This window comes from Setaria italica, chromosome IX (genome assembly GCF_000263155.2).
Source record: "Setaria italica strain Yugu1 chromosome IX, Setaria_italica_v2.0, whole genome shotgun sequence".
In the NCBI taxonomy this organism is placed as follows: Eukaryota; Viridiplantae; Streptophyta; class Magnoliopsida; order Poales; family Poaceae; genus Setaria; species Setaria italica.
In genome coordinates, this window is record NC_028458.1 from 16,378,695 (window position 1) to 16,389,976 (window position 11,282).

An 11,282-nucleotide genomic window follows, 5' to 3' on the forward strand; every position below is an offset into this window, starting at 1 on the left:
CAGGCCGAAATGTTAAACGCGTGGCACGCTAGCTTTGCCTTTGGCTGCTTCGATTCTATTCCCAACTCGTCGTGTCGCAGGAGTATTTAACCTCACCCGATCACCGACGGCAGGCACTCCAGCCAGATCAAACTCCGGGACCGATCGACCCGACCGTCCCCAAGGCTCAAGCTTCCGCGCTCATTCGCGCAGGCGGTCAGCTCCCCGCACGCCGCCGGAACACGAGCTCTGTTTCTACATACACGAGCTCTATTTCTGCATTGCAGGTCGCCCGCGTCGGGTATACAAGCAAAGCAAAGCGAAGCAAGCAAGGCGCAGCCATGGAGATGGTGCTGGTGATCTCGCTGCCTCTGGTGGCCCTCGTCGTCATCATCGCCATCATCCTCTGCATCATCTGCCGCTGATCGCCGACGCCGGCCGCGGTGGCGCGCACACCATGAGTCGTTTGCAGCGTCGTCGCCGACACCCGTTCATCATCATCAGGACCTGATTTATTTCGTGATCACAGCGTAATAACGTGCGTGCGTGCGTGCGTGTGTATCCACTGTCGTCGGTGGTCTGGGGTGTGGATTGTGATTTGGAGTATTGATTAGTTTTGGACCTCTCCTGTCTTTTTCCTCTTTTTTTATCCGACTCCAAAGGCATCGGACACAGCATCGTGCATGCTGCGCGTCTGCACTAGGTTGTCTTCGTAACTAAGGAACTAGAGACTTCTCAAGCTTTTTCGAGTTTTTCATTTTGGATACAGATTTGAGTAGAGTACTATGCTGTAATAAGCTCGTGTGATCTCTTCTGTTGAGTGACGAAATGGCCAGTGACTGAGAAGGATCAGCCAGGCAGCCAGCATATATAGCTGGCCTGGCTTCACTCTCACAGTCAAGCAAGCTCCAAGCACCGCCCAGCTTGGCTCGGCCGCGGCGCCACGCGGCACGTGGCACGCGTTTTTCGCTTGGTGTTTCTTCCTCCCCCGGCCGATTAATTTAACGGGCCCCCACCACCCAGAGCGGCCATCGCCTTCTCCTTCCCTATCTCGTCGCTGGCATCTTGCCCCAGTTCTTCTCCCCCGTCGCCGTCCCCCCATTACTGCGCCCTGTCGCCTCCCTCCCCCAGCTCGCTTCTCCAGCAAGATCAGCAAGTACAGCGAGAAGAGCAGCTCGATCCCGCGCAGGTACGTACTGGTCCCTTGACTCTGTCCTCTTGTCCTAAATTTCGACACAGTCCGTTCGAGGATTCCGCGTGCCGTCTGCGAAGATCACCTATGGCGATTGCCCCGAATCTACCCCGGTTTCAGGGGCTCCACGCTCGATCGTGTAGTTTCAGGTTTCATTTCATGATCTTCTTCGCCCCATAGAATCTTGAATTGGTAGCTGTAGCTGTAGCTTATCCTTCTCACCTGCTCTTTTTCTCAACAAAATCACCCTTTGTCCATGCCTTGGTGACTCTGGCTGGCCTTGCGACTGGAATCTGCTACGCCTATGGCGTCCTTGTTAGATCAACGCTGGTAGCACTACGTTCTTGCATAAATTTTACATCGACTTGAGTAGCTTTCAGTAGAAAACAAAACAAATTGTTCTCAATTTAATAAAGACAGCTAGCTAGCTCCAAGCTCCAGCATATATTTTATTTAGGCTCAGGATAAGAAATGGAGTAGTTCATGGGGCAAGAACTGCTGTGCCCCTCTATTATTCTGGACAGAGTTCCCAGATTCAAGACTCATCTGTTGACTAGTAGAGTGATCTAGGCAAGACTTTGGTGTCCAAGTGACCAAGTCTGGCTGCTGCCAGCTACTAGCGAAGTAGTGATTGATAATCTCATAGGAGCAGAAGGAACCTACTGCCTACTGGTAGCAGCTGTGCAGTTGGCTAAAAAAAAGAGAGCCAACCTAGGAGGAACTACTAGGTGTTTTTTCATTCAGAAGAGCTGTGCAGTTGGCTTATGGGAGGGGAAAAAAGATGATACCTTCTGCTCACATCTCAGCCACATCCTATAGAGGACCAGTAGTGAACCAACAGCTCCTACTGTCTTTGTGATCTGTTCTGTTCTGGAAACTAACACGCAGGTTAATTTGACCTAAAGCGCCACACTAATGAAGAATTGATTCGTCCCGGGGAAAGGTCTAACTCAATTGCTATTTCATTGGGGAATCCCATACTGTACCTTTCCAGCAAAACGTGCCATTGATGTGCCTTTGTCTGAGCATAAAGCTATGTTCATGCATCTAATCTAATAGTAAAGATATAGATGATGGAATGGTTCCTCCAGAGATCTGATGCGCTTGAGAATTCATCGGAAGTCGACGAGTTCACACACTCAGGATGTAGCGACTGATGATCAAGTATATGGATGCAATTCTGAATAAAACTCATTGTGCTACAAGAGCCTTCCAAATTGTCGAATCCGGCCAAAACCTGTACTATCACCACTGTGCATAGATGGTACTAGCATTTTTGCTATCTGCCAATCGTGTGAAATATAAACTTTCATCCTGTTTCGCAGGGAGAGACCGGATGGAGTTCGTGCTGATCATTTCGCTGCCGCTCCTCATTCTGATCATCATCGTCGCCGTGGTCCTCTGCATCGTCTGCCGTTAGCTGAATGCCCCACAAAGAAACATCCACCTCTGCCGTGATCATACCATGTGCTAAATTAACTTTTGTACATCGTGACCTGAAAAAAACCTCTTCCTCTGCGTTGCCGTGTGATTAATCGGCTGTAGCTCTATCCTTTATTATTTTTTAATCCCTGTGCAAAAGGGGCTTCGATTCTGCGTGTCAGACTGATACATAACCGACATGCTGTGAGTCTGGAATTGGGAGTTTTTGGGGTGTTTGGATACAAGGTCACATGCCGTGCTCTTTTGGTTCCTCTGCAATCTGCATCCTTCGAGGTCAGAAATGTTCTTGAGCAGATCTGACTCAAGACGCTTTGCGTCCGTGAGAATCTGGGGTGAGCTGAGCGTCAACCTGCGCTTTGTGCTCTTTGTCGTGCCGCCCCACGAGGGGAAAGGCGCAAACGGGACCCTCTTTTTGTCAGGGAAGAAACGCAAAGAGAGGCCGCCGGCCGAATCGAAAGAGGAACAGGTGCGCTCCCCTATTGGCACGCCTTGTTCTCTTCGTGTGATCATCCAGTCATCCAACGCCGCGTTGCCGACACTTACGTGACACAAATCAGACAGGTACTCGAGACATCTGAGAAACTCCTGGCCTTGCTGAGCTAGGGTGCCACCTGCCAGTGCAGCATTTGATGCTGGATGTGATGACTATCCGGAACTGCAAACAGGACACATAGGACGTCTCCGTCTTCAATGGAATAAATCAGATGATAGCTCATAGTTAATACGATCCTAGATATAAAGCACCTTTGAAGATCGTGCTATGAGAGAATTGTATTGAAAAGTGAGCGAGACTAGCTCTCACTTCACGCTAGATATATTGCACTGTTCAACTAGTAAGAAATTGATTGAGCTAACTCTAAACTAGACCATTGGAGACGCTCATAGGCTATCCCATATTACCTTCAGACAGGATCCTAGAAGAGGCTGAAAACTCTTGTCTCTATATTGCGCAAAGAGTGAAATGCACCACGTCCTTTAAACTTGTCGTGCTATGCTAAATAGGTTAGTTGATAACGTATTTTTGAACTTCAAACTTGATAATCGTGTCAAATATGTCCAAATCCTAGCCATTTGTACTAAAACACCGATTACTCACGGTAAACTGCACGCGTGGCAAGCTGAGGCTGACTGGGACGCTAACGGGACCTGACACGTGGGCCCCACATGTGAGACACACCTACCTTCTCCCTTTCTCTCTCTTCCCTCGTACTCATCTATCCGCCGCACCGTCGACGTTCGCTCTGTCCGTCGTGCTACCCAACCTTGCCCCGTCCTGCCTCCCTTGCGCCGCCATGGACCCATCCTCCTCTCTCCCCGTTCACCTCCCACCAGTGCACTGCCATGGCTGAGTGGCTGCAGCATGCAGCAAATGGGGTGGGGGTGGCACCGAGCGGCGTGGCGGGAGTGGGGACGGCGGCTCCAAGCAAAGCGGTGGAGGCGACGGCGGCTCCGAGCAGCTCCGGCAGAGGAGGGGATCCGCGCGCGCCCATTGGCTCCTCCGGCGGCGACCACCATCCAGCGGAGCTCCACGACGCAAGCGGCAGGCCGGGCTGGGTCGGGCCCGAGCGGCGCGCCTCGAACTCCGGGAAGCGGCGGCGTGCCTCAAGGTAGCTTGCCCGCTGGTGGGCTAGCCTTGGCGACGCCGTGCACGCAGCTTGCATGCGCTCAGCAGTCAGCACCCGCGTGCTCTATAATACCCAGCAGTTGATTGGATTGGATTAGCATGCGGAGCATAGAGTTGCGGTAGTAGATTTGGTGCTTGCCTTGCCTGCGTCAGAAATTGAAGCATGAAGCATGCAGGTGATGCCCAGCGCGAGCTGGCGGTGGCGGCGGCTAGCACGGCTGCACCCTGCGCGAGCGGACAAGGCCGAGGATGCGGGCGGACGGCGGCGGCGGTCGTGCCTTGCTCCAGCGGACAGGAGCCCAAGGTTGCAGCCAACGCGAGCGGACGGTTGCGGCGCGAGCAGACGGCAAACGAAGCACGCGGCCCGGCGCGAGCGGACGGCGACGACGGCCTGGCCAGCGTGAGCAGCGGCGTTGGATTGGTGTAGGTGGCCGGCCGGGGCTGCATGCCGACGAGGGCCGCTCCGACCCCCGAGGTCGAGTGTGTGGTGGCCGGCATGGCGGGGGAGGAGGAGGCCGGGCGGCGGCGGCGGCCAGGAAGGGGAAGGAGGCGGGCGGAGGTGCGAGGAAGGAGAAGGTAGGTGTGCCTCACATGTGGGGCCCACGTGTCAGGTCCCGTCAGCGTCCTTGTCAGCCTCAGCTTGCCACGTCGGCGTTTTAAGACAAATTGCTAGAATTTGGACCTATTTAACACGATTAGCAAGTTTGAAAATCCAAAAATACATTTTCAGAGTTGCTGTACCTATTTGGCTCAGCACAACAAGTTTAAGGCCCGTGGTGCATTTCACTCTTGCGCAAATAAAACGCTGCTCCTGGGATTACAGGAGCCGGCAACAGACGAAACGGCACACCTGTCTAGCTACTGTCCTTTACACGGAGGCGTCGACGGGCGACATGCCTATTCAACAACCGAAAGCTATTTATGATCATGAGGTCCTCCTTTCACATATCAGCTAGCGTCACCTTTGAAACCAACATCTGAACAAACCACTGGAGGAGATTGGTTCCCTGTATTTGGTTCTTTCCAGGAGGAGTTTTGCGAGCCATCGCTCGACATTGAAAACCTTGGAGATCAACAAGCAGAGGATGCAGGAACTAAATGGCAAACACTGGCTGCAAGCCTGCAACAAAATGAAAGAAAACGATTAATCCCAGAAGGTCAGCAGTACTTAGCAGGTCACTGTTGGTGTTTCATAGGTTGTCTAACGTTACATATTACTCAGATACTACGCAGATCTGGAGCAAACAAAAATCAGCAGAAAATTTGTGGGAGTTTGTTAACCCCTCCTCATTATACATCTTATACACAAAATGCAGACACAGAAGACAGTGAATTTGCAGTATGGTGAAAAGGCCAGTCAGCTGTGCTGCCATTTACTGCTTGAATGATGTTATGCTGGGCTGCTGTATAGATTCAAGAGACCGAAGAATGTGACTATGCGAGCATATGCATCTCTGCTGCTTGATTACTTAAAGACTCATAACACCATGACTCGATCTAAAAAAAAGAAAGTCTAAACAGCCAGGTGTTAATCATGGGTTTGTGTCTCTCGCCAACCTATGAAGACAACAAACGAATACCTTCAACTTCGCAGCAGAAAAAACAGAAACCTCTTCTTCCAAATACAGAAGGCTCATACAAAATTACATGATACAAAGAAAAGTTAACTTATTGATTTATCGGAAAGAGTCTTTTTCTTAGTTAATGTACAATGGAAGAAATGATATTCGTTTTGTTACATCAAAATGAACTGACAAAATTACCAATGTTTGAAGTTTGAACCAAGCCATTTTGTTTTCAAGAAATTAGACATTGTCAAGGCCAAAATACATGTTAATTCATCGAATCAACAAATCACTATTTTCAGAGGCCAGGATCATTGCAATCTTTTCAGAAAACGCATATCTAAAGAAACATTTTTCCTATCTTTCTTTCATTTGCAAAATGTTAGCTGACAAGAGGTCTGATGATCAATGTTAAAGGAATAAAGGTACTATTAATCATCTCAGGAGCCCTTTCTACTTGTATTTAAAAGTTATGCCTGATGCAAGTTTTGGCAATTAAAGCAGCAAAATCCTGAGACACAAACTACATTTGTGAAGGGTAGCTCCATTGTCATTTGTCATATGTTTGTTGGGCTAATACACTATAAGGTATAAGGAGCCCAGAACGATAGATGATCCAAAAATGAAAAAATAACATACGAATGCAAGCTGAAAGCATATGACAGTTGTGTTTTTTTACCAACAGTCCATGGATTCAACAAGTGAAGACTGCCCAACTTGAAAATATGATTACAGGAACATAAATTTGGAGAGACAAAGAGAAATCAAGTTCTCTTAGGACAGCACAATGCATAACAAATGCAAGACACATAAGTGGGAGCATACGAAGCACTCACAATATCAAAAGCTTATCTTCAAAACATGAGTTGAACAGAAACATTTTATTCCTCCATGGTTCAGACAAATAAGCCCATGTTTAGGAGGATACTTCGATAAATAGCTTAACAAACCATCACTGATAAAAAGCAGGTACCGAAATCAGTGGGGCTCAATAATTGTTCTCCTAAAAAAGGGTTCAATAATTGCATACTAAAGTAGTAACAAAGAAGGCAATCCCAATCCACCAACCGTACCATCCCCAAAAGTATCACTATCTAATGTCCTACACTGCATCCATATCCAAATCTGAGGGATCCACAAATATCTATCAAGTATCTTCAGACATACATTTTTATCATTAACTACTCAACAAGCAAGGTACCAAAGCTAAATTGGACCAAATACCCAAACCTGGTGCCACCAACAAAATTAATAAAACTTTGGTTTTGAGATGAAAGTATTGTAGTTATGTGGTACTGGAGTATAAGATCACCAAAATGAGCAGATCAATGTTAGCACCCAGCTTGCTATGAACAAGTAAATTCACTATTCACAACGTAGCATTGGGCAATCAGCATTTGAAATGCACCCCTGCATAAGCCTAGCAGGCACCAGCCAGCAAATCGAGCAATCAGGAATTCCACAGCTTCGGGTAATTAGCTTCCAGCGATAGCATCAGAACACATGAGAGAGAGAATAGAGAGGAGCAGCGGATAAGAAGAGTGAAGAGGCTTACATTCCTGGCCGCGGGCGCCGCCTCCTTAGTGCTTCTTGCTCCGCGCGGGCTGCCTGGACCCGTCCGTGGCGAGCCTGTAGATCCAGTACCCCTGCGACGGCGAGCCAAAATTATCCCCCAAAAATGGCCAAATCTTATCCAGCAGGTGCGCGCGGTAGGAGAGGTAAGAAAGTCAGGGAGGGAGGGCGCACGAGGGCGAGGACGTGGGCGGCGATGAGGAGGACGACGAGGAGCGGGATGAGGTCGATGAGCCAGGCGGGGCGGAGCGCGGGCACGGCGGCCGCGGTGGCGTCGCGCGCCATGGCGACGCGGCGGGAGAGGGTGAGGGTGAGCGCGCCGGGGTGGCGGAGGAGCGGCGAGAGGGGGTCGGCGGCCGGGTCGCCCGAGCCCATCATCCGGAGCTTGCTCCCTTCTCAAGGAGGCCTCACGGCGCCCTGCGCGTGGGCTTGGGCTGCCTGCGTTTCTGCGGCTCCCGCCCAGCTTCTGCGTTCTGCCTGCTTTGCTGCTCCTGCGCACGGGGGGATCAGAGATTCAGATCAGATCATTTCCACGGGCACGGTGGTTGGGTTCGGTGCCGTGCCTGGTACACCTAAACCGGGCCGCACGGCATGGGCCCCAGGCGCGCGCGGCACACCGGCCGTCGTAGAGCGGCGTGGATGGGGAAGCACCTGTCCGACGGGGGAGTGGACGGGGCGGAGGCAAAGTTTAAAATAGCGAATAGCGGGTTGGTAGCGGATTGATGTCGAGGTAGCAGATTGCGGATAGCGGACGATATTGCGGATGATAAGTTCCAATAGCGGCACCTAATAATCTCACATAATTTTAATTATATATCTTATAAATAATAAGTATAAATAGATATTTAATTGCACACAAACAATTGATGTCTCACATCTTTATCTATTATTAAAGCAAGTAACGCCTCTGCCTGAATTTTCGTACGTTGTGGTTATTTTGCAAAAAAACCCCTGACGTTTTGTGTAATCAACCCGCAGTCCAATCTGAAGAGATGGGGGGCTCGGGTGGTAAAAGGAGGGAAGGGAAGGGGTTAAAGGGGAAAAACTTCTCCCCGACCTTGGCCTCGGCCGCGATGGGTTCGAAGGTGGGGTTAGGGTTCGGCGAGGGGCGGAGGGAGGGAGGCGGCGTACAGGAGGTAGAGGTAGCCGAGGGAGTGGGCCTCGGGGCTGAGGTGCGCGAGGAAGGGGACGAGCGCGGCGGCGTGGGAGTGCAGGGAGTCGCCGTCCGCCTGCTTGAGGAGGCTGTGGAGGTGGGCCACCTCCTCGGGGCTGCCGGAGAGCCCCTCACGGCCGCGCCGCGCCGCCCGCCACGGCCGCTCGCTTCCCCCTCCCTCCGAGCCGCGCCCTGCGCCGGATCCAGATCCGGCGGGAGCAGGGAGGGGTGGCGGGGAGCGAGGGCGGGCGGCGGAGCGGCCTCGCGGCAGCCAGCGGAGCGGGCGGCCGGCGGCCCCCTCCCTGCCAGGCGCAGCTGGGCTACACGCTGTACGCCGAAATAATGGTGTTCGAGGTGGCCGCGCTCTTCGCCGACCCGGCGGCGCTGCTGGCCGCCAACGCGCTCGACTTCGAGGGCCCCGGCGCCGCGCACCGCATCCTGCCCATGGGCCTCTTCGTGCGCGTGCCCACCCACTGCTCTTGCGCCAACGGCGTCCGGAAGTCCGTCGCGGTCCGCTACGCCGCGCGCCCCGCCGACACGCTCGCCACCGTCGCCGACGTCGTCTTCACAGGGTTTGCATCGGAGATCCTCGAGAGATGGACGGTCGACCGCTCGGAGTTGCTCATCGGCCATAGATTTGCGTCCGGGGCGTATAGCCGGTTGTTCCGTGGGATCTACAAGGAGCAACCTGTTGCTGTGAAATTTATCAGGCAGCCTGATGATGGTGAGGATGAAGAGTTGTCTGCTCGGCTTGAGAAGCAGTTCACTGCAGAGGTTACCATTCTGGCAAGGCTCCAGCATCGAAATGTCATCAAGGTAAACTACATGAACTTTCTTGTAACATTTTGTTCTGGTGCTTACTGCTTACCCTTGCATGATTGCATCGGCTTGGCAGTGAATTAGTGCATGTTTCTTTTGCACATTTGATCGTGATAATTGCTACATTTTTTTTGTGTAGTTATTCTTGCCTGCCTATTCATGGATCAACAATCCAATATGAACATATATACTAGGACTTGCCCTTTTTGCGGAAAGATAGGACTTGCCCCTTTTTTTATGGTTGTTGGGTAGTATGAGGCCCGCCTGAAATAATTAACAGGCGTCAACATGCATCAGCATTACATTGCAGAGTTTTGGCACATATTTAGGACTGCAATCGTGTGGGCCATAACTATTTTTCTTCCGTTTTTTTTTTGGATCTGATGCTTACCCTTTGAATTTGCTTCTGTTGTAAATGTAATCACGATAATTGCTAAAATTTGCTGTGTTCAGCTTTTCTACATATTCATGGAACAATCCCAAACAAATATATATACTAGGACTTGCCCCGCTTTTTTGTTAAAAGATAAGTATGAAGCACGCCTGAAATATTTAACAGGCACAACATGCATCAGCATTACCTTGTATTGGCACATCACTAGGACAACACTAATGTGAGCCACTAGTATTTTCTGCTTCTTTTTCTTTTTTTTCTACAAACATGAATTTTCCTACCACAATATCCTGATGTTTTTGCTTAGAAATAAGGAATATGCTTAGCACAATGCAAGCATATTCCCCTAGCGATAAAAAGCATATAAAGGAATATTATGGTCAATGCATTGACTTTGACTTGTTTGGCCAACTACTCCGATAATCAAGGTTATCATATATTCATATTTGTCAATGCGGAGGTACATTTTAATTGGTACCTGTCAGATGGCCCATCAGAATTCTTACAAAGGTTATGGCATTGGATAGAAGCAGCATTTCAGCACATTACTTCTCTAAATGTCTTCGGCCCTACTAGAAGCTATGTAACTATTTGCTATAATTATGATTTTTAGTTGAGTTTTCTGTATATTAGATGGCGTATAGCTCCAATGAGCTGTCAGTAATCCATGAAATACCATGTAAATGCGCTTCTTCTGCTCTCTGCCTACTGCTTCTATCTTTGAACAGTTTCTGGTGTTTTAGGAACATATTTTTCACTGAGAAATATTGCAGTAACTATTTCCCTTGAGCTCGAGGCTTTCCTTGAATTACTTTTGAAATTGATGGGTAATTTCTTTTCTGTGTAAACTAAGTTGGCCGGTTAGGTGTGGTAGGCCGGTTTGGGTTGCCTTAGGCAGTTGAGCTGGTACACGTGAATGCCATTCCATATCTTTGTATATTGCCCAGAAGAGTTACTTACCTTATGACGAACTTCATTGTGCAATGCTTGGTGATTTAACATTTTCACATTAGAGCTTCATTTAGTTACCTTTGTATTCAATATCAAGTTATCTAAACTTCAAACATCATGAGGTTTTTTATTTTAATATATCTCTCTTGGGTGCTCTAAGTTTAGATAACTTGATATTGGCATTATAATTTATCACTGTCTGCTAAAAGTACTCTAAGGAATGATGGAAACTATTGATATGAGACTACGATAGAGCTATCTTTATTTCATGAGTCACTCACTCACTCTTCTCATTTTCAGAGTAATGATCATTGATCTAGATGCTCACCAAGGAAATGGTCATGAAAAAGACTTTGGCGGTGATGGTGAGAGGCTGAGTGCTCTATTATTTTCTTGTTCATACTTTTGTACGTGCTACTATTTCATGGCTTGTTGGCATTTATTCTTCATTTGCAGGAAGGGTTTACACTTTGGACATGTACAATTCTGGAATATATCCTTTTGTAAGTACTTAACCCTGTTAACCCTGAAACGGTTCCTACATCTATCACCATGATACCTCCTTCCTGAGGCTGTTCATTAACTTATTA

The 11,282-nt window shown here is 49.3% G+C and overlaps 1 protein-coding gene and 1 long non-coding RNA gene across 2 annotated transcripts; one reads left to right on the forward strand and one right to left on the reverse strand.

The window, feature by feature from the left end:
• The first annotated feature begins 27 nt into the window (after positions 1–27).
• On the forward strand, positions 28–4,913 carry LOC101756473. Its single transcript, XR_215843.3, has 3 exons — positions 28–1,168; positions 2,497–4,221; positions 4,415–4,913. It is a non-coding gene; the product is annotated as an uncharacterized LOC101756473 (long non-coding RNA).
• Positions 4,914–4,941: 28 nt separating this feature from the next.
• LOC101756752 lies at positions 4,942–8,033 on the reverse strand. The gene is made up of 4 exons (XM_004982800.3): positions 7,939–8,033; positions 7,550–7,866; positions 7,359–7,449; positions 4,942–5,358 (listed from the first exon to the last, which is right to left on the reverse strand). Exons 2-3 carry the CDS (start codon positions 7,751–7,753, stop codon positions 7,384–7,386), a joined length of 270 nt encoding a protein of 89 aa, XP_004982857.1. The 5' UTR covers positions 7,754–7,866; positions 7,939–8,033; the 3' UTR covers positions 4,942–5,358; positions 7,359–7,383.
• Positions 8,034–11,282: the final 3,249 nt, after the last annotated feature.